A 26,973-nucleotide genomic window follows, 5' to 3' on the forward strand; every position below is an offset into this window, starting at 1 on the left:
TTTGTATGGGCTGAGAAAGCCCCGAGGGTGAGGAAGGTCCTTTTGGATTGGGGTTGGGGCGCGGGATGGGGGGCTTGGCCCTTCCGAATTTTATTAATTATTACTGGGCGGCGAATATATCGATGGTTAGGAAATTGGTAGTTGGGGAGGGGTCGGTGTGGGAACGAATAAAGGCAGCATCTTGTAAGGGTACGAGTTTGGAGGCTTTGTTAACGGCACCTCTGCCGTTCTCACAGCTCGGTACTCCACAAGTTCAGTGGTAGTGGCAGCCCTGAGGGTGTGGGGCAATGGAGGCAGCACATGAGACTGGAGGGGGCGTCGGTGTGATCACCGATCTGTGACAACCACCGTTTTGTTCCAGGAGGGCTGGACAGGGGCTTTAGGAGGTAGCAGCGAACAGAGATTGAGAGATTTGGTGATTTCTTCATTGAAGGGGGTTTTCTGAACCTGGAGAGATTAGAGGAGTTTGAGTTACCGGGTGGGAAGGGATTTAGGTACCTGCAGGTACGGGACTTTGTCCGGAGGCAGGTTCCAAGTTTCCCTCGCCTCTCTCTAATAAGGGGACTGCGGGATAAGGTGATGTCTAAAACAGGGGTTGGGGAGGGGAGGGTGTCGGAAATATAAAAGGAATTGATGGAGTGGGAAGGGGTCCCAATCGGGAAGGTGGAGAGGAAGTGGGAGGAAGAGTTGGGAAGGGAGTTGGAAGTCGGACTATGGGAAAAGGCCTTGAGGAGAGTCTATTCATCCTCATCGTGCGCCAGGTTTAGCCTGATCCAGTTCAAGGTGGTCCATAGGGATCAAAGAACAAAGAACAAAGAAATGTACAGCACAGGAACAGGCCCTTCGGCCCTCCAAGCCCTTGCCGGCCATGCTGCCCGACTAAACTACAATCTTCTACACTTCCTGGGTCCGTATCCCTCTATTCCCATCATATTCATGTATTTGTCAAGATGCCCCTTAAATGTCACTATCGTCCCTGCTTCCACCACCTCCTCCGGTAGTGAGTTCCAGGCACCCACTACTCCCTCTGTGTAAAAAACTTGCCTCGTACATCTACTCTAAACCTCGCCCCTCTCACCTTAAACCTATGCCCCCTAGTAATTGACCCCTCTACCCTGGGGAAAAGCCTCTGATTATCCACTCTGTCTATGCCCCTCATAATTTTGTAGACCTCTATCAGGTCGCCCCTCAACCTCCGTCGTTACAGTGAGAACAAACCGAGTTTATTCAACCGCTCCTCATAGCTAATGCCCTCCATACCAGGCAACATTCTGGTAAATCTCTTCTGCACACTCTCTAAAGCCTCCACATCCTTCTGGTAGTGTGGCGACCAGAATTGAACACTATACTCCAAGTGTGGCCTAACTAAGGTTCTATACAGCTGCAACATGACTTGCCAATTCTTATACTCAATGCCCCGGCCAATGAAGGCAAGCATGCCGTATGCCTTCTTGACTACCTTCGCCACCTGTGTTGCCCCTTTCAGTGACCTGTGGACCTGTACTCCTAGATCTCTCTGACTTTCAATACTCTTGAGGGTTCTACCATTCACTGTATATTCCCTACCTGCATTAGGCCTTCCAAAATGCATTACCTCACATTTGTCCGGATTAAACTCCATCTGCCATCTCTCCGCCCAAGTCTCCAAACAATCTAAATCCTGCTGTATCCTCTGACAGTCCTCATCGCTATCCGCAATTCCACCAACCTTTGTGTCGTCTGCAAACTTACTAATCAGACCAGTTACATTTTCCTCCAAATCATTTATATATACTACAAACAGCAAAGGTTCCAGCACTGATCCCTGCGGAAGACCACTGGTCACAGCCCACCAATTAGAAAAGCATCCTTCCATTGCTACTCTCTGCCTTCTATGACCTAGCCAGTTCTGTATCCACCTTGCCAGCTCACCCCTGATCCCGTGTGACTTCATCTTTTGTACTAGTCTATCATGAGGGACCTTGTCAAAGGCCTTACTGAAGTCCATACAGACAACATCCACTGCCCTACCTGCATCAATCATCTTTGTGACCTCCTCGAAAAACTCTATCAAGTTAGTGAGACACGACCTCCCCTTCACAAAACCATGCTGCCTCTCACTAATACATCCATTTGCTTCCAAATGGGAGTAGATCCTGTCTCGAAGAATTCTCTCCAGTAATTTCCCTACCACTGAAGTAAGGTTCACCGGCCTGTAGTTCCCTGGATTATCCTTGCTACCCTTCTTAAACAGAGGAACAACATTGGCTATTCTCCAGTCCTCCGGGACATCACCTGAAGACAGTGAGGATCCAAAGATTTCTGTCAAGGCCGCAGCAATTTCCTCTCCAGCCTCCTTCAGTATTCTGGGGTAGATCCCATCAGGCCCTGGGGACTTATCTACCTTAATATTTTTTAAGACGCCCAACACCTCGTCTTTTTGGATCTCAATGTGACCCAGGCTATCTACACACCCTTCTCCAGACTCAACATCTACCAATTCCTTCTCTTTGGTGAATACTGATGCAAAGTATTCATTTAGTACCTCGCCAATTTCCTCTGGCTCCACACATAGATTCCCTTGCCTATCCCTCAGTGGGCCAACCCTTTCCCTGGCTACCCTCTTGCTTTTTATGTACGTGTAAAAAGCCTTGGGATTTTCCATAACCCTATTTGCCAATGACTTTTCGTGACCCCCTTCTAGCCCTCCTGACTCCTTGCTTAAGTTCCTTCCTACTTTCCTTATATTCCACACAGGCTTCGTCTGTTCCCAGCCTTTTAGCCCTGACAAATGCCTCCTTTTTCTTTTTGACGAGGCCTACAATATCTCTCGTTATCCAAGGTTCCTGAAAATTGCCGTATTTATCCTTCTTCCTCACAGGAACATGCCGGTCCTGAATTCCTTTCAACTGACACTTGAAAGCCTCCCACATGTCAGATGTTGATTTGCCCTCAAACATCCGCCCCCAATCTAGGTTCTTCAGTTCCCGCCTAATATTGTTATAATTAGCCTTCCCCCAATTTAGCACATTCACCCTAGGACCACTCTTATCCTTGTCCACCAGCACTTTAAAACTTATTGAATTGTGGTCACTGTTCCCGAAATGCTCCCCTACTGATCCCACCTTCTACCACCTGGCCGGGCTCATTCCCCAATACCAGGTCCAGTACCGCCACTTCCCTAGTTGGACTGTCTACATATTGTTTTAAGAAGCCCTCCTGGCTGCTCCTTAAAAACTCTGCCCCATCTAAGCCCCTGGCACTCAGTGAGTCCCCGTCAATATTGGGGAAGTTGAAGTCTCCCATCACCACAACCCTGTTGTTTTTACTCTTTTCCAAAATCTGTCGACCTATCTGCTCCTCTATCACCCGCTGGCTGTTGGGAGGCCTGTAGTAAACCCCCAAAATTGTGACTGCACCCTTCTTATTCCTGATCTCTACCCATATAGCCTCACTGCCCTCTGAGGTGTCCTCCCGTAGTACAGCTGTGATATCCTCCCTAACCAGTAGCGCAACTCCACCACCCCTTTTACATCCCCTTCTATCCCGCCTGAAACATCTAAATCCTGGAACGTTTAGCTTCCAATCCTGCCCTTCCCTCAACCAGGTCTCTGTAATGGCAACAACATCATAGTTCCAAGTACTAATCCAAGCTCTAAGTTCATCTGCCTTACCCGTAATACTTCTTGCATTAAAACATATGCACTTCAGGCCACCAGACCCGCTGTGTCCAGCAACTTCTCCCTGTCTGCTCTGCAGAGCCACACTGTCCCTATTCCCTAGTTCTCCCTCAATGCTCTCACCTTCTGACCTATTGCTCCCGTGCCCACCCCCCTGCCATACTAGTTTAAACCCTCCCATGTGACACTAGCAAACCTCGCGGCCAGGATATTTATGCCTCTCCAGTTTAGATGCAACCCGCCCTTCTTATATAGGTCACACCTGCCCCGGAAGAGCTCCCAGTGGTCCAGATAACGGAAACCCTCCCTCCTACACCAGCTGTTTAGCCACGTGTTTAGCTGCTCTATCTTCCTATTTCTATCCTCACTGGCACGTGGCACAGGGAGTAATCCCGAGATTACAACCCTAGAGGTCCTGTCTTTTAACTTTCTGCCTAGCTGCCTGAACTCCTGCTGCAGGACCTCATGCTCCTTCCTGCCTATGTCGTTAGTACCAATATGTGCAACGACCTCTGCCTGTTTGCCCTCCCCCTTCAGGATGCCCTCGACCCGTTCGGAGACATCCTGGACCCTGGCACCAGGGAGGCAACATACCATCCTGGAGTCTCTTTCACATCCACAGAAGCGCCTATCTGTGCCCCTCACTGTAGAGTCCCCTATTACTATTGCTCTTCTGCGCTTTGACCCTCCCTTCTGAACATCAGAGCTAGCCGTGGTGCCACTACTCTGGCTGCTGCTGTTTTCCCCTGATAGGCTATCCCCCCCGACAGTATCCAAAGGGGTATGTATACCTGTTCGAGAGGGGGCAACCACAGGGGATTCCTGCACTGACTGCCTGCCCTTTCTGGTGGTCACCCATTTCTCTGCCTGCACCTTGGGTGTGACCACATTTATATAACTGCAATCTATGACGCTTTCCGCCACCTGCATGCTCCTAAGTGCATCCAATTGCTGCTCCAACCGAACCATGCGGTCTGTGAGGAGCTCCAGTTGGGTGCACTTTCTGCAGATGAAGCCATCCGGGACGCTGGAAGCCTCCTGGACCTGCCACATCTCACAGTCAGAGCACTGCACCTCTCTAACTGACATTGCGTCAATTAATTAGTAAATTAAAATTAAAAGTTTTTTTAAAATGTTTTTAAAAGTTACTGTTAACTATCTGTTTCCTAGCACTAGATTTCTACTATAAATGTGAAAGCTAAATATAGTACTAAATTATAATTAAGTAATTATGTTTAATTAGTTACCAATGCTTAATTTTTTTAATTTAGTGTAGATTCCCAACCAACCACTCAGGTCACAGCTTTTCTGTGATGTCACTTCAGTTTCCCACCCCCACACACACACAATTTGACTCCTATGACTATGGCCCGGATGAGTAGGCTTTTTGAGGAGGTGGACAGGTGTAGACGGTGTGGGGGAAGCCCGGCGGATCACGCACACATGGTTTGGGCGTGTCCGAAGCTGAGGGGATTCTGGCAGGGAGTGGCGGACGTCATGTCAGAGGTCCTGGAAGGGAGGGTTATTCCGAGTCCAGAGATGGCAATATTTGGGGTGTCAGAGGATCCGGGTGCCCAAGAGGGGAGAGAGGCCAACATTTTGGCCTTTGCCTCCCTGGTGGCCCAGAGACAGATTTTGCTGGGATGGAGGGACTTGGAGCCTCCAAAGTCAGGGGTGTGGGTCAGTGACATGGCAGGGTTCCTCAGGCTGGAGAAGATTAAGTTTGCCTTAAGAGATTCGATCCAGGGGTTCGCTTGGAAGTGGCAGCCATTCATCGACTTCTTTAAGGGGGGGGGGGGGGGGGGGAAAGAGGGGGGGGGGGGGGAGAGAGAGGCATTGGCATTGTAGAATAAGGGTAGGGAATCAAACATACGGGCAGTCAGGAGGTAGGGCGGGGTGGAAGTTGGGTATGTTATTGTGATGTTGTTGCGTGTGTCGGTCTGCTCTGCTGTTTAGAATGTTTAAATGTTAAAATTATAAATGCGTCAATTAAATGTTTTTTTTTAAATTAAATCATTTTCCATATTCAGAATAAATTTGTACAACATATCAGCTATTGCTTATAAGGTGTCTTAACATCCTTCGAAATGTTTTTGCCTGGGTGACAATTACAGCAGCAATAATGTCAAAAATACAAAATCAACAATAAAAACATTTTTGGAAAAAAGTACAACCATCTACTGTTAATGCACTTCAGGATTGACACATTCCAACATCCAAATAAACTGCATTATCAAAATACTTAGATCCCAGAATTGTTTGCAATACAATAAAAGTTGTGTTGTAGAGTTGTGTTACGCCTTAAAATCCCGAATGCATAAACTTTGAGATAAACAGGTTATTAACTCAATAGATGTTTACTGTGGTTTATCCGGGGGAAACTCTCCACTGATTGGAGTCATACCTAGAACAAAGGAAGATGATTGTGTTGGTTGAAGGTCAGTACTCTCAGTCCCAGGACATCACTGCAGCAGTTTCTCAGGATAGTGTCCTAGGCCCAACCATCATCAGCTGCTTCAACAATGATCCTCCTTCCATCAGAAGGTCTGAAGTGGGGATGTTCTCTGATGATTGTGCAATGTTCAGCACCATTCACAACTCCTCAGATACTGAAGTACTCTCTGTCCAAATGCAAAAAGACCTGGACAACATTCATGCATGGGCTGATAGGTGGCAAGTATTATTCTCACCACACATGTGCAGGCAATGATCATCTCAAACAAGAGAGAATCCAACTATCTCCCCTTGGCATTCAATGGCATCACCATCACTGAATCCCCACTATCATTAGCATGCTAAATAGCTGGCTTTTACAGCAGACCAAGGCAGGCCAGCAGCCCGGTTCAATTCCCGTGCCAGCCTCCCCGAACAGGCGCCGGAATGTGGCGACTAGGGGCTTTTCACAGTAACTTCATTGAAGCCTACTTGTGACAATAAGCGATTTTCATTTCATTTTCATCATCATCCTGAGGGTTACCATTAACCAGAAACTGAGCTGGACTAGCCACAATAATACTGCGGCTACAAGACCAAGTCTGAGACTAGGAATTCTGCAGCAAATAACTCACCTCCTGACTCCCTAAAGACTGTCCACCATCTACAAGGAACAAGTCAAGAGTGTAATGGAATACTCTCCACTTGCCTGGATGAGTGCAGCTCCAATCACACTCAAGGAGCTCTACCATCCAAGACAAAGCAGCCCACTAGATTGGCACCCCATCTACAACCTTAAACATCCATTCCCTCCAGCACCAACACACATTGCCAGCAATATCCGCCATCTACCAGATTCACTGCAGCAATTCAAGAAGTCTCCTTCAACAACTCCTTCCAAACTTGTTGCATCTACCACCTAGAAGGATAAGGGCAGCAGATGCATAGGAATACCACAACCTGCAAGTTCTCCTCCAAGCCATACCCCATCCTGACTTGGACATATATTGTCGTTCCTTCACTGTCACTGGGTCAAAATCCTGGAACTCCCTTCCTAACAGCATGGTGGCACAGTGTTAGCACTGCTGCCTCACAGTGCCAGGGACCCAGGCTTGATTCCAGCCTTGGGTGTTTGTCCGTGTTGAATTTGCACGTCCTCCCCATGTCTGCATGGGTTTCCACCGGGTGCTCCAGTTTCCTCCCTCAGTCCAAAGGTGTATTGGCCATACTAAATTGCCTCTTAATGTCCAAATATATGCAGGTTAGGTGGGGTCACGGGGATAGGGGAGGGGAGTGGGCAGAGGTGGTGCTCTGATTTTGTGTGTGGGGGGGGGGGTAATGCCTTCAATAAAAATATTTATTTTTTAAAAACTTGGTTGTGCTGGTTGCATTAATTCCATAGATTCAGGGGAAGTTCCATTAGATTGGAAAATAGCGAATATAACTCCTTGATTCAAAAAGGGAGCGTAATAATGCAGGGAACTGCAGGCCAGTTAACTTAATGCCTGTCATAGGGAAAATCTTGGAAGTTATTATTTAAGATGTTATGGGCAGGCACTTGGGAAAATTCAAGTTAATGAGGCACGGTCAACATAGTTTTGTGAAAGGAATATCACGTTTGTTCTTTGTTCGAAGAGTTTGTGCAGACTCAATGAGCCAAATGGTCTTTTCTGCACTGTGGAGATTCTGTGGTGCATTCTATGGAGCACGGTGGGTGTACCTACACTACATGGACAGCAAGTGGTTCAAGAATACAGCTCACCATGACCTTCTCAATGGCAATTGGGAATGGGCAATAAATGCTGACCTAGCCATTGAAACCCACATCCCATGAAAAGAAAAAAAAAGTAATTAACAATTAAATATAATTTAAACAATGCATCCTTGCTCGTTCAATCAGGAACTCTTTTGGGAGCCTGCTTTTAGACAGTACTGGCAGATTATTTGTTTTGCGTTGCGTACTACTCTGAGAATTCTTTGCCCTTCAAAAATGATTAGGTGACTTTTTTTCAACTAAGGAAAATATGACACTTGTTTGTTCAAAACAATGTAATTGTATCATTTACTTTGATTAGTAAAACGTGACCTGTCTTGTTGGACAATATAATTTACTGGCCAGTTCTTTATCCGTGACAGGTAGTACTCACACTTTCTCATTTTCAAGAACTTCCTGATCTTCCTCTTCATTTAGCCAAAGCAAAGCAACATTGATCGCCAAATCATAATGTGCCTGTGTAATAAACATTACAAGATTATTTTTAATCTTGTTTAATCTATTCTATAGAATTATCTTTGTATGGTGTTTATAAACTGCTTGCTGTAATCATGCACATTAGAGCGATAGTTCTTGGAGAGCCATTTAAATGTGAAACAGAATTATTAGCATTTGGCTAAACTCTTCTTTATTCAGTAAACATTTGAGTTTGACCATGCTCACAAAGAGAGACTGTAAAATGGCTTCCCTTTTAACATATTGTATACATTCCCTCAGTATTGATGTATAACTCTGGTGCGGGAAAAAATTCTGAGTATATGTGAAAGATTTTATAAATAATATTTTGAAATAATAAAAACCCAAGAAATTGAAACTTATATTGTACAATCTCAACAAATTATGTATGTTATGAAAATTAAGCCCAGTGTAACAGTTCATATAATTCACTCTCACCTGTAGCATTCATGGTCTGATTAACAGAAGTGTCATTTCTTTTGAGCCCCTATTTTGCAATAGATGTTCTCAATATGTTTTTGAAGTGGCACGGTGACACAATGGTTAGCACTGCTGCCTCACAGCACCAGGGATCCAGGTTCATAGAATCATAGAGTCATAGAATCATATACCACAGAAAAGTCCCTTCAGCCCATCGCATATGTGCCAATCAAAACAACCACCTAACCATTCTAATCTCACTTTCCAGCATTTGACCCACAGCCTTGTATGCCTCAATTCCAGCCTTGGGTGACTGGTTGTGTGGAGTTTGCACATTCTCCCCGTGTCTGCGTGGGTTTTCTCCGGGTGCTCCGGTTTCCTCCCACTGTCCAAAGATGTGCAGGTTAGGTGGATTGGCCATGCTAAATTGCCCCTTAGTGTCCAAAGATTTGCAGGTCAGGTGGGGTTATGAGGATAGGGCGGGGAGTGGGCCTAGGTAGGGTGCTCTTCTGCACTGTAGGAATTCTATAGTATAAATTACAAACCAATTCACAATGACATTTATTTGGGTTGATAGCGGTATGACGAGAAGATTGTTATTGGCAATCCTTTTGGCTTGAGATTGGTATGGAACTCTTGGACAGTGATGGAATAGTATCTACGTGGGGAGATACAGCTAAGATGTATGGGAAAACTGAATGGAACAGGATAGACGGCCAGTAAAGACAATTGACAAGATTTTGTATTTTTAATGTTTAATCAGGTCAAGAAAAGTGACTAACTGGATGAAGAATGATTGTCTGTATGCTTGAAGCCATTCTACTTTACAGCAGTATGGCTGGCAGTACTATAATTTAAATTACTGACCAGCTCACATTTTACTTTTACTTTTTCCAACTACTATAAGTTGCCTCCTGTAAATGCAGTATATATGGTATGAATTCTGTTTCCTAATTATTGCATTCATTTTTAGTCAGCAATTACCTTTCTTTGAGAGGACACATTGAATTACACATTACATAACTGATTAGTAGCGGAGGTGTCGGGGAGTTTAATCAGCTCTGTCACAAGGAATTCATTATCTGTAGTTTAACATTCCAATATGTTTTGGGGATGAAACTGTGATCAACTTTGTTGTACCTGTTCTAGAGAGGTGAAAACAACTATTGTTCAGTTCGTGTTTGCTATTTGGCGTAGACATGGGGTGTGGACAGGATCAGGCACCCATGATCAAATAACTGCCAACAATTACTGTCTATGTAGGTGAAATCTACCATTTGGACTGTTGAGTTCACAGAAGCAGCCACACGGGAAGAGTTGGGAATTAAAGGTTTATTTACAGATGTATGAAGCGCCTCTGGGCATGATTCAACTAAAAGGGAACAAGGTCCCTTAATGAGCGGTTTCAAACGCGTGTTTCCGGTGCTCACAGCACCGAGAAATACATGGTTATAAAATGTTACCGTGTTAGATAAGGGCCTAAATGGAAAATGCGCAGCCGAGGCTGCACATAGCCCCATTTTGTGCACTGAGGAGCTCCGCTTGCCGTAACTTCTCGCTGCAGCGAGATATCGGGCAACGCAAGGCGAAGGCAAGTTCAAAACCGATGTCCTATGAGAAGCTCCACTGGTGCCACGAGCTGCGTGCAGCATGGAGCAATACCAGAAAATGAAGCACACCAAATGCGTGTCATGGGACCCCGAGGTCTGCTTATTCATGCCATGTTTGAATGCTTGGACCGCTCTTTTAGCAAAACATTTGAAGTCGGGTGATATGGGGTAGTACGTATGTGGAGCACTCCATTCGTCCCCATGACATTTTCGAACTCTGCACTAGTAAACAGTTTTCCATTGTCGGAGACTAGTACCTCCGAGTACTGGTACTGCCGCGCATGCTAAAAGAGAGCCTGAGCTTCTCGATCACCACTTTCAAAGTCGTTGGTGACATCCTGTGGACGTCCAGCCATTTTGAATGCGCGTCAATGAAGAACATGGACCACTGAAGAGGACCGGCAAAATCATCATGGAGACATACTCACGGTTGACCCAGCCACTCCCAAGGATGAAGCCGTGCCACAGGCGGGAGCTTCTGCTGCTCCGGGAACACTCCGCACTGTTGAGCAAGCTGCTCAATTTCCGTGTCAAATCCTGACCACCACACGTAACTTCGGCTGAACATTTTCATTTTAGACACTCCAAGAAGTCCGTTATGGGGTTTGCCAAGGTGGGGCCTTGTCCCTTGTGTGGAACCACCACGCGCGTCCCCCAAAGGAGTATACTGTCGTCCATGCTGAACTCAGCAATCTTTGAGGTTAAAGCTTTCAGTTCACTGGGAAGGGCATGATGCTGGCCCCCATACAACACAACATGATGAACCTTGAATAACAAACAGTCAGTTTCGGTCCACATGTATTTGGGCCTCGGTGACTGGCAATGTATCCATAAAATGTATAGTAGCAATGACCTTGTCTGCACTGCAGTATGTTAGTGGCCTCGTCTGTAGGGGGAGCCTACTCAATGCATCAATGTTCATGAACTGCGTCCCAGGGCTATGTTCCAGTGTGTATTCCTATGCCGCCAACAATAGAGCCCATCGTTGAAGAATTGTAGCTGACGCTATAGGTGGGATTGCCCTGTCCTCTTTGAATAACCCCAACATTGGCTTGTGATTGGTCAATACTGTGAAACAATGCCTGTCGACTGATGTACCGTCAATGACCACGAGACGAGAATGGTGGAACAATCGAGGCTTTATTGAACAAGATGTTGTGCCTCCTGTAGCTGGAACCAGTATACTGCAGCATCGGAGAGCACACACTTTTATACGCCGCCTTCTGGGCAGAGCCAGCAGGCAGGGGTTTACCATTGAACCTCTAATATATGGGCAGTGCCGTAACACATATAATATGCCACTAGTGGTGTTCACCACATTCACCTCCTGTTAAAAAGAAGAGTCCGGCGGGGGTGGTGGAAACATTACAAATTAAGTCTGTCGGGGGCTTTGACACTCCTACGCGATCGCCTCAGTCCTGGTGGAGATGTGGGTGCCGACCTGGTCACCTGCGACTCCGGGAGCGTGTTGTCCTCATCTTCATCACCCCTGAGTGGATCCAGTGGGAGGACGGATCCTGCTGGGGTGGGGGCTGCGGTGAGGTTTGCTGGACGGAAGGTGAGTGACGCAGGGGTGAATGAGGCAACTGGGGGCGGGGGGGGGGGGGGCCGTGTCAGGTTGGGGGTCGTGTGTGGGGTCCCAGCGGGTGCCAGGTCCCGGAGGAAGACTGTGTCTTGGCGCCCGTCGGGGTGTGCCACATAGGCGTACTGCGGGTTTGCTTGTAGGAGGTGGACTTTTTCGACCAAGGGGTCCGATTTACGGCTCCGCACATGCTTCCGGAGGAGGACGGGTCCAGGAACTGTCAGCCATGTTGGGAGTGAGACCCCGGAGGTGGACTTCCTGGTGAAGGCAAACACACGTTCGTGAGGGGTCTCATTTGTCGCGGTGCAGAGGAGCGATCGGATGGAGTAGAGCGCGTCGGGGAGGACCTCCTGCCAGCGGGAGACCGGGAGATTTTTAGACTGCAGGACGGCCCGTTCTCCCTCTCCATCTGCCCGTTTCCCCGGGGGTTGTAGCTGGTCAGCCTGCTTGAGGCGATGCCCTTGCTGAGCAGAAACTGACGCAGCTCATTGGTCATGAAAGAGGAGCCCCGACCACTGCGGATATAGGTGGGGAAACCGAACAGAGTGAAGATGCTGTGCAGGGCTTTGATTACCGTGGCAGAAGTCATATCGGGGCATTGGATGGTGAAAGGGAACCGGGAGTACTCGTCAATCACGTTCAGGAAGTACGCGTTGCGGTCGGTGGAGGGGAGGGGCCCTTTGAAGTCCATGCTGAGGCATCAAAGGGGTGGGAGGCCTTCACCAGGTGCGCTCTATCTGGCCGAAAGAAGTGCAGCTTGCACTCTGTGCAGACTTGGCAGTCTCTGATGACGGTTCTGACCTCCTCAATGGAGTAGGGCAGGTTGCGGGCCTTGACAAAATGGAAGAACCGGGTGACCCACGGGTGGCAGAGGTCATAGTCAGAGAGTCCAGGTCAGAGAGCCCGGAGTCGGTCCACTTGTGCGCTGGCACATGTACCTCGGGATAGGGCATCAGGGGGTTCGTTGAGCTTCCCCGGGCGAAACAAGATCTCATGAATGTAGGTGGAGAGCTCTATCCTCCACCTCAAGATCTTGTCATTTTTGATCTTGCCCCGCTGTGTATTATTAAGCATAAAGTCAACCGACCGTTGGTCAGTGAGGAGAGTGAACCTCCTGCCGGCCAGGTAATGCCTCCAATGTCGCACAGCTTCCACAATGGCTTGGGCCTCCTTTTCAACAGAGGAGTGCTGGATTTTGGAGGCATGGAGGATGCGGGAGAAGAAGGCCACAGGTCTGCCCGCCTGATTGAGGGTGGCGGCCAGAGCTACGTCCGATGCATCGCTCTCCAGCTGAAAGGGGAGGGGCTCGTCGACTCCATGCATCGTGGCCTTGACGATGTCTGCCTTGATGTGGTTGAAGGCCTGCCGGGCCTCAGCCATCAAGGGAAAAACTGTGGACTGAATGAGTGGGCGGGCCTTGTCCGTATAATTAGGGACCCACTGGGCGTAATAGGAGAAAAACCCCAGGCATCGTTTCAGGGCCTTGAGGCAGTGGGGGAGGGGGAGTTCCAGGGGGGGGCGCATGCAGTCGGGGTCGGGCCCTAGGACTCCATTTTCCACTACGTGGCCAAGGATGGCTAAGCGGTTGATGCGGAACACGCATTTCTCCTTATTGTATGTGAGGTTAAGGAGTTTGGCGGTATGGAGGAATTTTTGAAGGTTTGCATCGTGGTCCTGCTGATAGTGGCCGCAGATGGTGACGTTATCTAGGTACGGGAAGGTGCCCGCAGTCCGTACCGGTCAACCATTCGGTCCATCTCTCGCTGGAAGACCGAGACCCCATTAGTGACGCCGAAGGTAACCCTAAGGAAGAGATAGAGGCGGCCATCTGCTTCGAACGCAGTGTATTGGCGGTCCTCCGGGCAGATGGGGAGCTGGTGGTAGATGGACTTCAAGTCTACTATGGAAAAGACTCGGTACTGCGCAATCTGATTGACCATGTCAGATATGCGTGGGAGGAGGTACGCGTCGAGCTGCGTGTACCGATTGATGGTCTGACTGTAGTCAATGACCATTCTCTGCTTCTCACCAGTCTTCACTACCACTACTTGAGCTCTCCAGGGGCTGTTGCTGGCCTCAATGACCCCCTCCCGCAGAAGCCGTTGGACCTCCGACCTCATGAAGGTCCTGTCCTGGGCACTGTACCATCTGCTCCTAGTGGCGACGGGTTTGCAGTCCGGGGTGAGGTTCGCAAACAGGGAAGGTGGATTGACCTTAAGGGTCGTGAGGCCGCAGACGGTGAGGGTGTGGTAGGTGTCCCCCGAATTTTAAAGTCAGGCTTTGAAGATGGCACTGAAAATGCAGGCCGAGTAACAGGGCAGCGCAGAGGTGGGGGAGGACGTAGAGCCGGAAGTTGCTGAACTCTACGCCCTGGGCGGTGAGGGTCGCGATACAGTACCCCCGGATTTCAACGGAATGGGATCCGGAGGCCAGAAAGATTTTCTGGTTGACGGGGTGTACCGGGAGGGAGCAGCGCCTTACCGTAGTGGGGTGGATGAAGCACTCTGTGCTCCCGGAGTCAAAGAGGCAGGTCGGCTCGTGCCCATTGAACTTCACTGTCGTCGTAGCGGTCGCGAGGCCGAGACTGATCCAGGGTAATAGAGGCGAGCTGCGGAAGATGCTGGGAGGTCCCGGGCTGATCAGCGGTGGCGGAGGTAGCGGTAGGCAACGAACGGTCAGACGAGCAGAGATCCTGAGGCGCGGTCCAAAATGGCGCCGAAGATGGCGGCGCCCACGGGACGCACATGGTGGGCGGCATCAAAGATGGTGGTGCCCACGGGCCGCACGTGGCCTGTGGTGGGGAAGATGGCGGCGCCCACGGGCCGCATGTGGCTTGCAGAGGGGAAGATGGCGGCGCCCCTGGGGCGCACGTGGGGGGTGTAGAAATGCCGGGCCTGGAAACAGCGGTGACCAACCGGGCCTGGCAAACAGAACCGAAGTGTCCTTTCTTCCCACACCCGTTGCAGGTTGCGCACCGCACCGGGCAGCGCTGCCTGGGGTGTTTGTTTTGCCCGCAAAATAACACTTGGGCCCCCCAGAGTTGGCTGGCTGCCGGGCGGTGCAGGCTTGCAGTGAGCTGGAGTCGGCAGCTGGTGGGGCCCACGATGCCCACGAGGGTGCCAAGCGGTCGGAGGCATAGGACTGAACATTACGGGAGGCCACTTCTAACGAATTAGCGAGCTGCCTAGCCGCTGCAAGACCGAGCGTACCCCCTTCCAATAGCCACTGGCGGACGTACGCAGACTTCATGCCCGTGATGTTAGCTTCTCTCATTAAAAGTTTGGTGTGCTGGACTGCCAAAACTGCCTGGCAGTCACAGTTCCTACCTAGGATCTGCAGGGCACGCAAGATATCGTACAGAGTCTCCCCGGGGAGTTGCTGTCTCGTGGCCAGGAAGTGCCTGGCGTACACTTGATTCACCGGTCAAACGTAATGTCCCTTCAGGAGCGTTATCGCTTCGGAGTAGGTGGGCGCTTCCCAGATGAGGGGAAAACTGTCAGGGCTCACCCGTGAATAGAGGACTTGAAGCTTCTGCGAGTCCGAGGGTTCTTCAGCGGCTGCTCTGAGGTAGCCTTTGAAGCAGGCTAGCCAGTGGTCAAAGGTGGATGTGGCGTTGGCTGCTTGAGGGCTCAGCTGCAGGCGATCAGGCTTGATGAACAGATCCATCGTTTACAAATCTTGTTCAATAAATTGATGTACCGTCAATTATCACGAGACGAGAATGGTGGAACAATCAAGGCTTTATTGAACAAGATGTTATGCCTCCTGTAGCTGGAACCAGCAGGCAGGGATTTACCATTGTACCTCTAATATACGGGCAGTGCCGTAATACATATAATATACCATTAGTGGTGTTCACCACATAGACATACTGGTGAAACTTTTTTATAAAGAAGAGCACTGCAAGACCATCCTTCTCTATTTGGGCATAATTGTGGCCAGCGTCCTCGAGGCGAAAACGATTAGACATTCCTCGCCATCGCTCATCCGATGAGACAATACGTACCAATGCTGTATGGTAAGGCATCACAGGTGACAAAGAGCGTTTTAGCGGGATCAAAGTGTGTCACAGCAGTCGAGAAGAAGTGAGCTGCCTTTTTACCTCAGCGAATGTCACCTCCTGCAGTGCCCTCCACGCCTATTCATGGCTCTTTTTGAGTAAATCGTGCAGGGGAGCCAACATAGTTGCAAGGCCCAGAATAAACTTCCCTTGTGATTTACTAGCCCCAGGATTGGATGGTGCTCTGTAACGCCACCCGGTGCAGGGCCTGTTGGATGGCCCACACTTTGTCTTCAACCAGCTGGACGCCCTCCCCAGTCCACGCGATAACCCAGATAGGTCACTTCACGGGCGTGAAAATGCATTTTTCTCTGTGGAGGCAAATGGCAGACTCAGCAAAGCAACGGAACACCTTGTCCAGGTTATTCAGGTGGTCCTGTTCAGACGTTCCTGTGACCAACAGGTCGTCTAGCTAGACCGCTACGCACGGTAACCCCCGCAGAATATTCTCTATCATGCACTGAAAAATGCTGCAGGCTGATGATACACCAAAAGGCAACCTCGTATATTCATATGCGTGTTTACCGTCACGTACTGACGAGACTCTGGGTCCAGCACCAACTGGAGATATGTGTTTTGTTACCTGTGTGGTAGGTAACATATGCTACCCAATCCAGTTACAGCAGAGGCTCCCGGAAGAAGGTTCAAAGTCGTCCAGAAGTTTATGTAAGGTATATTGAGTAACAGAACTTAACAACTGCGTGAGTTCTTACTTTACGAACTATACTAGGAGAAAGGTTACAACTTTTACATATAACAACTAGGCCTGACCACACTAGCAGCCCTGAGCTAAATCTCTGCTTCTGCTCTCCTCACAGTCTAATCAGCCTAAGAGGCCGGAGGGCTGCTTGCTTCTCCTTTTATACCCGCCAGTGCTGCCCCCTAGTGATCTTTCCATTTCCCATCAACCCCTTCATTACATACCCATGTAAAGATCACTACATCCCCCTTTTTCTCTTTGTTTTTTTTTACATAGTTGCAGTGTTGTAACTAAATGGAACAAACACAGTTGGTGTCGTGCACAAATACATTACAGGAAGCAATGATTGCATCAGTTCAATGTTCACAAGTTCAGACGGTTGGGCGCTCGTCTGATTCGGGTCGATCTCCTAGGTGGACATGGAGACCCTGAGGTTTTAATGTCCATCTGGTCACTGGCTGATGGTTGTGGTGAATGTATTGCTGTAACAATTCACCATGGACTGCCAAATCTGCGCGGAGTGTAAGCCGCACTTCTATCAACCGGATAAGGCCCACCTGGTAAAGGCATCCCGGCACTTCGAGCGCCTCAGTATCGATTTCAAAGGGCCCCTCCCCTCCAACAACCGCAACACACATTTACTCAACATCATCGACGAGTTCTCCCGCTTCCCCTTTGCAATCCCTTGCCCCGACATAACCGCGGCCACCGTCATTAAAGCCCTACATAGTGTCTTCACCCTGTTTGGTTTCCCCACGTACATTCACAGTGACCGGGGCTCGTCATTCATGAGCAACGAACTGCGTCAGTACCTGCTCAGTAAGGGCATCGCCTCGAGCAGGACAACCAGTTATAACCCCAGGGGAAACGGGCAGGTGGAGAGGGAGGACGCAACGGTCTGGAAGACCGTCCTCCTGGCCCTACGGTCTAGGAATTTCCCAGTTCTCCACTGGCAGGAGGTCCTGCCCAACGCACTCCACTCTATTAGGCCCCTACTTTGCATGGCCACAAACGAGACCCCTTATGACCGCCTATTTGTTTTCCCCAGGAAATCCACCTCAGGGGCCTCGCTTCCGCCCTGGCTGAAGACACCGGGGCCCGTCCTGCTCTGCAAACACGTCAGGAGCCATAAGTCCAACCCCCTGGTCGAGAGGGACTAGCTCCTACACTCCAACCCCCAGTACGCATACATCGAACACCCCGACGGCCGACAGGATACGGTCTCCCTCCGGGACCTGGCACCCGCAGGTTCCACTACCACCGCCACCCCATCTTACCCCGCCCAACCTACGCTGACCAGCGCCCCCGCCCCTACATGGCACCCACACCCCCTCCTGCCTGCCATTCCCCCTTCACCGACCCACAGGAATGAAGCCCCAGAAGACACGCTCCCGGAGTCCACGTCTGTGCCCGCACCGGCGACTTCACTACCGATGCCAGCACGGCTGAGTTCAACGCCCGTGCCAGCTGCGATACCAGAGCTTCGGCAATCACAGCCCACAATCCGTGCGCCGGACATGCTGAACTTATGAAACCTTCACCCCCGCCGGACTTCATTTTTTTAACAGGGGGTGAATGTGGTGAATGTATTGCTGTAACAATTCACCATGTACATATCTGTATTACGCTGTTGCCCATGTGGGCTCCACCTATGAACCATTGTAAGGTATTACCTATGATGTAGCATGTTGGAGCCTGTGTGGGCTCTGCCCCTGGCTCCTCCCCTTGAGGGGAGGTATCAGAGCAGTCGACCTATAGGCGGCTTCCACTAACAGATCAGTCGCAGGCAGGCACTATTCTAGTTCATTAAAGCCACAGTTTACTTCTACTCCTGGTTTCGCGTGAATTGATGGTCGCATCAATGGTGTCATGGGATGTCGCATGATAGAGTCCTGCAGATCTAACGTCGGAAAGACAGGTTGATGAGGTGGAACCTTTAGCAGGTCTCGTCGATTGCGTCTGAACAGCACACCCTCGTCGGACTTTACAATGTATGATCATGGCGAGACCCGTCGTAGCACCATTGCCGTGTTGGACCATCCTCCACCAGGGTGTCGCAGACGAACCATGTAATTGATCGCTAACAGATGCAGCAATTTGGCATGTTGGTCATCGTGCTGCTTTTGTGTGTGACGTTGGTGGCGCATCTTGTCCAGCACTTGCGAGTGATCCGGATTGCTGAAGCGTAATGCTGGTAGCGTTGTCCTCACATCTCGATTGAAGAGCATTTGAGCCGGTGATAGCCCTGAGCTCAACAGTGATGACCGATATGATAGTAGAGCCAAGTGTATGTCGGAATTCGAGTCAGTGGCCTTGCTTATGAGTTGCTTAATAATGTGTCCACCTTTGTCTGTACTGCCGTTGGATTGGGGAAAGTGTGGACTCGATGTCACATGCTTAAAGTTGTATATCTTGGAGAATTCCGTCCACTTCCAGCTTGCAAAGCAAGAACCATTGTCGGACATGACTGTTTGTGGGATGCCATGCCTCGAGAAGGTTTCCTTGCAGGCTTTGATAACTGTTGCCGATGTGAGATCCGGGAGTTTCATTTCTTCCGGAAAGTTGGAGTAATAATCAATGATAAGAACATAGCTTCGGCCCATGGAGTGAAACAAGTCTATGCCAACTTTGTCCCACGGTAACGTAGCCATCTCATGCTGCTGAAGTGGCTCCTTGCCTTGTGCCGGTTGATGTTTTTGACACATGTCACATGTGAGCACCATGTTTGTTATGTCCTCATTTATCCCAGGCCAGTACGGATTGCCGTGCTCTTCTTTTGCACTTCTCGATTCCAAGATGTCCCTCATGAATCCTGCGGAGCATGTCTGATTGGAGCGCCAGTGGAATGACGATTCTGTCATTTCGCAGTATTACGCCATCCACCACTGACAGTTCAGTTTTGACGATTTGGAACTGTGGGCACCGCCCGCTTGGCCAACAATGCTGAAGGTTGTGCATGAGCTGGAGCAAGGTGGTACCTTCTCGTTTAGCCAGGCAAATTTGCTGCAGCCTCTCGTCTGATGCCAGGAGTGTCTCTCTGCACAACTGTGCGGGAGCTTCTACATCATTAATGATGCCGGAAGGGAATTGTCAGTGTCAATGGCTCGGGACAGGGTGTCAGCTATGATTAGGTCCTTCCCAGGAGTGTAGATCAGTGTGAAGTCGTACCTCCGCAACTTCATCATCATGCGTTGTAGGCGCGGCGTCATGTCATTGAGATTCTTGTCAATTATGTTGACCAGTGGTCTATGATCAGTCTCCACTAGGAACGTGGGAAGGCCGTATACATAGTGGTGGAATTTTGTTATTCCTGTGATCAGTCCCAGGCACTCCTTCTCCATCTGTGCATACCTGCACTCTGTAGTGGTCATTGCTCTAGATGCGTATGCCACTGGGACCCAGTCCGACTGGTCACTCTGTTGAAGTGGCACCACACCAATTCCATGTTGACTGGCGTCGGTGGCGATCTTTGTGGGTTTTGTTGGGTCAAAGAATGCCAGCATTGGAGCTGCCATCAATTGGTGCTTTAGATCCACCTACTCGTCTTGGTGGCGCGGAGTCCAGTCAAACTCCGTGTCCTTCCTTATCACATTTCGTAATGCTGCTGTCCATGCTGCTAGGTTCGGTATGAACTTGCCTAGGAAGTTGATGAATCCAAGAAACCTGAGCACCGCTTTCTTGTCACGTGGCCGCTGCATGTTCTGGGTTGCCGCAATCTTTTCAGTTTCCGGCTTCAACCCGTGCTTTGATATCGTGTCACCAGGAAGGTCAGAGATGAGCGTGCGAAGGTGCACATGAATCGGTTGAGTTTCAACCCAAATTGGTGAATTCTTTTGAAGACTTGATTTAACCGAGCAATGTGGTCTTCCTCTGTCATTGACCACATTATGATGTCATCGACATATACTCTGACGCCTTTAACGCCCTCCGTCATCTACTCCATAATTCTGTAAAATATTTCGGATGCAAAGATGATCCCGAAAGGCATGCGATTATAACAGTATCGTCCAAATGGTGTGTTGAAGGTACACAGCAGTCGGCTGGAAGCATCGAGCTGCATCTGCCAGAAGCCTTGTGAGGCATCAGGTTTGGTGAAGATGCGAGCCTTCGCCATTTCACTCGTTATCTCCTCTCGCTTGGGGATGGGATAGTGTTCCCTCTGAATGTTTTCGTTCAGATCTTTGGGATCTAAACAGATTCTGAGGTCACCTGATGGCTTCTTGACACACACCAACGAGCTGACCCAGTCAGTCGGCTGTGTGACCTTTGATATGATACCTTGAGATTGTAGGCGTAGGAGTTCTGATTTTAGCCTGTCCCGCAAGGGAGCTGGTACCCTCCTTGGTGGGTGAATGAGAGGTTTTGCATCTTCTTTGAGTAGTATTTTGTATGTGTAGGGCAACGTACCCATGTCACGAAAGATGTCAGGATACTCGCTGAGAAGCAGCTGGATGGCATCATCCAGTCGGGATGAGTCATTCGTGTGCATGAAAATTCTCTGTACCAGCCGCAAATACTTGCAGGCTTGAGCACCTAACAGCGACGTTTTTTCGTCATCCACGATCTCAAAGCGTAGTCCTTTCGTGACCTTCTTATTGACTACTTGTAGGTGGCATGATCCCCTTGAGGTGATCTGGTAGCCATTGTAGTCTTTTAACTTGCATGCAGCAGGTATCATCTCGTGTGTCCCTGGGATGGGCGCGAGATCTTTGCTTGTCATCAAGTTCACGGACGCTCCCTTGTCGAGCTTGAACGTAATTGCGGAGTCAATTGCATTCACGTATTGAGGAGTCGTGGTCAGCTTGTGCAGTTCCTCCGCCGAATGTATTATTCCGACGCAGTATGCATCCTCCCAGGAGTGGAAATCTTCGTGGTTGGAGAAAAAAATTTCAGGTGTTTGGTTGTCCATTGCATCTACTGTGCGAACCTTGAAGTTTCCATGTCTTTGTGTTGGAGAGTGATATTTTGCTGTTGACTGACACTGGGAGGCGAAATTATTCATTTTGGAGCACTTTAAACATCTTTTCCATTGTGCAGGACATTTCCCTTTTAAGTGGGTGTTGCCACAGTGGTAACACGTCATCGCTCTTCTGGCTGGGTTCAGTACTTTGCATACTGCGCATGCGCAACTTCTTGCGCATGCGCATACCAGGATCTCGCCGGGTCGTGTCTCTCTTGACTGTGCGCATGTGTATACATGTTTGAATGGGAGCCAGTGACTGGAAGAGGATGCCTGTAAGGAGAGGCCACCATTTTAACGTCTTCCAACTTGTGGAGGATTTTCTCCCCGTTTTCTTTCTCTAGAAACTCCAGGTACTGCTGTTTCTTTTGTTCTTGCTGTATGCACTTTGCTGTGGTGGTTATTAGAGTTAGATCATTTTGCTGCATTAGTGATTCCCTTAACTTTTCATCAGAGAGGCCATAGATTAATTAGACTCTGATAATGGAATCTGTTACATCAGCATTGTTACAGCCTTGTGCTAGTAATCGGAGATCTGTGATAATACTAGAGATAGTCTCCCCATTTTTTGGAACCTGTTACGTAGGTTAAATCTTTCCATGATTTAATTGGACTGTGTTTTACAGTGTTCGTCAAATTTTGCAATTAACACTTGAAAGGTAGTTTTGTCTTCATTGTCACCTAAGTGAAAGAGTTATAAATGTCTACAGCTTGCTGGCCTACTGTTGCTAGTAACAGCCCAATCTTTCTCCCGTCGGAGGCTGTGTTTAAGTCATTAGCTGCCATGTATATTTGAAGCTGCTGTTTAAACATTTTCCAGTTACTATTTAAATTACCGGTAGTTTTCAGCGGCCATGGAAGTGGCATGTGTTCCATCATGTCAGTTAGTTGTCTGGGATCCAAGTGCTGCAAAGTCTTCCACAGTGAGCGATCGGCCCTTTACTTTTTGTTTCCTTTCATGTCTCTAACCTAATCTATCTAGTACTGTTCGATTAAAGCCAAGCTGGTACCATGTTTTGTTACCTGTGTGGTAGGTAACATGTGCTACTCAATCCAGTTACAGCAGAGGCTTCCGGAAGAAGGTTCAAAGTCGTTCAGAAGTTTATGTAAGGTTTATTGAGTAACAGAACTTAACAAATGCATGAGTTCTTACTTTAAGAACTATACTAGTAGAAAGGTTACAACTTTTACCACGACAACCAGGCCTGACCACACTAGCAGCCCTGAGCTAAATCTCTGCTTCTGCTCTCTTCACAGTCTAATCAGCCAAAGAGACGGAGAGCTGCTTGCTTCTCCTTTTATACCCACCAGTGCTGCCCCCTAGTGATCTTTCCATTTCCCATCAACCCCTTCTGTACATACCCATGTAAAGATCACTACAGTAAGCATGGCTCATATCGAGCTTGGTGAATGAGTGACTTCTGGCCAATTTGGCATTTAATCCGTGGCATCAGATAACGGTCCAGCTTGGAGGCCCTATTCACCATCAGTTTATTGTCACCACAGAAGTGAACCGTGCCATTGGGCTTCATGATGGGGATGACTGGGGACGACTTTCAAGCTGACCGACCTGCGTCTGTAACTTAGGGAACCGGGCAAGCACGAAAATGCCATGGTTGCGTCAGAGGGTCCATATGGATCTTCGTCATGGCACCATGTATCGTCCCCAACCTGGAATGGAAAACCTCAGAGCACTTTGGCAACACCGTCTTTCGTCCTCCCGAGACCATTCCCAGTCAATCTAGAGGTGTTATAGCCAGTCGCAGCCAAGCAGACTGGGATCATCACTTTTCACCATGATCAGGGGTAAACAAGCAGATTATTGCTCGTAGACCCTCGGAGCCACTGTGGTCCCTGCTACGGCCAGTAGTTTTCCGGTGTTCATGGCCAATTGAGCCTCAGTGTCCCGTAATGACTAAATGAAGCATTGAATGAGGCCACATAGGTTGAACTTTAAAATGTTTTAAAGTGCTGTCACATTGTTAATATTATACTATAGACCCCCAAATATAGTAAAGACCCCCAAAGAGCAAATATGTGGAATGATTTTTGACTGCAAAAACAATAGGGCAGTATTTGTTGGGGATTTCAACTGCCCTAATATCAGGGTCGGTGCAGACTCAATGGGCCAAATGGCCTCCTTTTGCACTGCTGGGATTCTATGGTACCGAGGAAAGGTGTCCACAGGAGAATCAATCATTTTGAAGTAATCTTGTTGCGACCTACTGAGAGGATTGAATAAAGAAAGGGAGCCAGTTCATCCCTCCTCACCCAAGAGCTTAACAATAGGGGTATCCCATCCGGAATTTAACAACTTGAGGGATCATGTCTGGGATAACACATTGCGGTGGGGGGAGGGACCTCGCTTTTAGCAGATAAAAGTGTGCCACTGTGAGGTGAGGTGCAAGTTCGGAGGCAAGATTTCAGACAGTTGGTTCAAAGTGCAGAAGGTGAATTTATCCAGGAGACATTCCATGAGAATAGCATTAATGACGGGTTTATCTCTGATGTCTCGATAAGCTATCACCATTCTCCCAGAAGACAACTAGGCAATAAGTCCATCTACGCCAGCTCAAAAGAATGCAATAGTTAATTGTGCTGGACGTGTAGCTGACAACTAGCACATTGGCGCAAATCAATTTGAAAAACTGACTTTGAAATGTACTGTTAGCTTGGCAATATCCAAGGGGCCCCACATTATCTTCACCAATAATGTGAATCTCAGCAAGCAATTAATGCTGAAATACTGCGATATTACTGGACTAACTTTCCAATCTGTTATTTGGTTCATCAGTTCACCCTCTCTATTAACTTTAGGTGTTGCCAGCTATGATTTTAAGGTTATTAAAGGATTGTTAGCTATTGTCGTTGATGTCTCCTTTAATAATTGGTAAGAATTAATTAATTTACTCAATACTCTGTTGCTAGTGTAAATGCCGAGGTAATCCGAACTTGTTGACAAGGGCAGCATGCTAGCACAGTGGTTAGCACAGTTGTGACACAGCACCAGGGTCCCAGGCTCAATTCCTGGCTTGGGTCACTGTCTGTACAGAGTCTGCTCGTTCTCCCCGTGTCTGCGTGGGTTTCCTCCGGGTGCTCCGGTTTCCTCTCACAGTCCAAAGATGTGCAGGTTAGGTGGATTGGCCGTGATAAATTGCCCTTAGTGTCCAAAAAAAGGGTGGGGTTACTGTGTTAAGGGGATAGGGTGGAGGTGTGGGCTTAAGTGGGGTGCTCTTTCCAAGGGCCGGTGCAGATTCGATGGGCCGAATGGCCTCCTTCTTCACTGTAAATTCTATGATTCTCTAATTCAGCAAGCCACTAGGTGCTATTAACTACGAGCATATACTGAAAGGTAAAGTGCATTTGGTTCATTGACCAGAAGTTAAGGTTAAAGGTTAGTTTGATATATTTCATCAATACTATTATCTGGGTATTGATTCCTGCATTCTTATTAAGGGTATAAAGGGTTTCAAGCAGATTTCATATTGTGAATTCCCAATAAAAGAATATTCATAACAGACGAACATTGTTTTCAGATTATCTAGTTAGTAGTAATTATCTCTATTGCCTATAGCTTTACCAAATCATTGAAGTAAGTTGACTCCATTTTTCCCTTGGGATCGAAGTTGTTTTCACGAAGTCTGGTGCCAATATAATTTTTCCTTTGTACAGAAACAGATGCTGGTTACATGAGAGAAGGAAAATAGGTGACCATAACTCTGATATTCTTATTAAAAATACAGTTTCTGACCTATAAAAGATCATTGAGCTTCACTGACCTATGCAACTGTAAGTAATGCAGACAAAACAAAATGGGTTTGATTCTTGGTCTCTGCTGCACGAGGTGACAGATGTGGTCCCATAATTGGCCTCAAGGTCCCTGCCCCAAAGAGGTAGGAAATGACCTGTAAATGAACATATAAAGGTCCCACCCAATTGCTATCAGTGGCTTCTCGTAGAAAGTATGCATAATAAAGATGTTGGCACACAGCAAAAGTTCAGCTGTTAACTCCCAGAATGGTCAAACAGTCAAATAGTTGTTGACGACCATGTCAGGCTTCACATGGGAGGAATTTCCACTTTTATTAAGCACTGGAGGACTGCCAGCACCTGTGGGATGAGACAATCATCAACACACTTATGCAAAGCTTGAAAAATAGAAGTGATTGACCATTCTGATAAACTTCAAATTAAGAGTTTATTTCTCTCTCCTTAGTGCTGTTTGGGGGCGGCACGGTGTCATAGTGGTTAGCACTGCTGCCTAACGGCGCCGAGGTCCAGGGTTCGATGCCGGCCCGGGTCACTGTCCACGTGAAGTTTGCACATTATCCCCGTGTCTGCGTGGGTCTCACCTCCACAGCCCAAAGATGTGCAGAGTAGGTGGATTAGCCACGCTAAATTGCCTCCTAATTGGGAAAAAAATAATTGGGTACTCTCAATTCTTTTCTAAACTAACTGTTTAAGCACACACATAAAACACATTTAGAGAGGGAGTTTCCCATTTGATACTTACAATAATCTTTCAATTTCTTTCTTTATACGCCTTTTTTCCACTTTCAGTGACATTCCTGTTATTCAAAAATCACTTTGGATACGACGACCAGAAATTATTCATTAGTTCATCCTCTGCAATGAAGTTTAGATTTGTTTACTTACAAAGGAGTACTATAAAGCTTAACACAGTTGGGTTTACTGACAAGATATTTTCAATTTTTTTTCATTCATGGAAGTTGCTCTCCTAAAAATTAAAATCTTGAAAATAAGTGTACATTACCTGAATAATAATTCTCTCAAATACAGAGTGGTTCCAGGTTCACAGCCGTCTTATCCCTAAAAATTAATATGCAATATGTTCTAGGCTTCTAGAAATGTAATTTTCAGTGACGGATGTCAGAACGTGTTTGCAGGACAAATACGAGGAGGATGCCTTCTTCGATGTGTCTGCAGTTGCTTTGCTGCTGCAAGGCAATACTCTGGTTTCTGAACTCAATCCAAAAAACCAAAGTACTTTTCCTGTTGCTAGGAAACCTTGGTGTAAACACAAATGGCAACAGGTGCCCTGGGCTTAAATTACATACACGTCTCTCACAGCATTCTACTCCAGTTAATTAGTTTGCCAAGTTACCTTCAAATAATTGACAACTAAGCGATATTTATTCTATAAATATAGGGTAGCTTTCAGACATTTTGACCAACCGTTTGTCGGAGTCTCAAGTGCCTTGATAGTACATAGCTAACATTGTCACTCCGTTTGGGGAAATACGATTAATTTTGCTTAATGGAATATTTTTGCATCAATATTGAGACAAATTGTATCTG

At 48.0% G+C, this 26,973-nt stretch overlaps 1 protein-coding gene across 6 annotated transcripts in view; it reads right to left on the reverse strand.

The window, feature by feature from the left end:
• LOC140393638 (uncharacterized protein C2orf80) overlaps positions 1-26,604 on the reverse strand; it is a 53,387-nt gene extending 26,783 nt beyond the window's left edge. For 2 of the 6 annotated variants that reach the window (XM_072479940.1, XM_072479917.1), the window contains exons 1-4: positions 26,429-26,604; positions 26,168-26,280; positions 25,235-25,316; positions 8,240-8,322 (exon numbers count right to left, since the gene is read on the reverse strand). In XM_072479940.1, coding sequence (XP_072336041.1) covers positions 8,240-8,322; positions 25,235-25,316; positions 26,168-26,220 — 218 coding nt within the window. In that variant the 5' untranslated portion in view covers positions 26,221-26,280; positions 26,429-26,604. Of the gene's footprint in view, positions 1-8,239; positions 8,323-25,234; positions 25,336-26,167; positions 26,281-26,428 lie in introns of those variants that run through there. The other 4 variants (XM_072479925.1, XM_072479949.1, XM_072479932.1 and 1 more) reach the window with 4 other exon arrangements.
• Between the last annotated feature and the right edge of the window lie 369 nt (positions 26,605-26,973).

The sequence above is a fragment of the Scyliorhinus torazame genome, chromosome 2 (genome assembly GCF_047496885.1).
Source record: "Scyliorhinus torazame isolate Kashiwa2021f chromosome 2, sScyTor2.1, whole genome shotgun sequence".
In the NCBI taxonomy this organism is placed as follows: domain Eukaryota; kingdom Metazoa; phylum Chordata; class Chondrichthyes; order Carcharhiniformes; family Scyliorhinidae; genus Scyliorhinus; species Scyliorhinus torazame.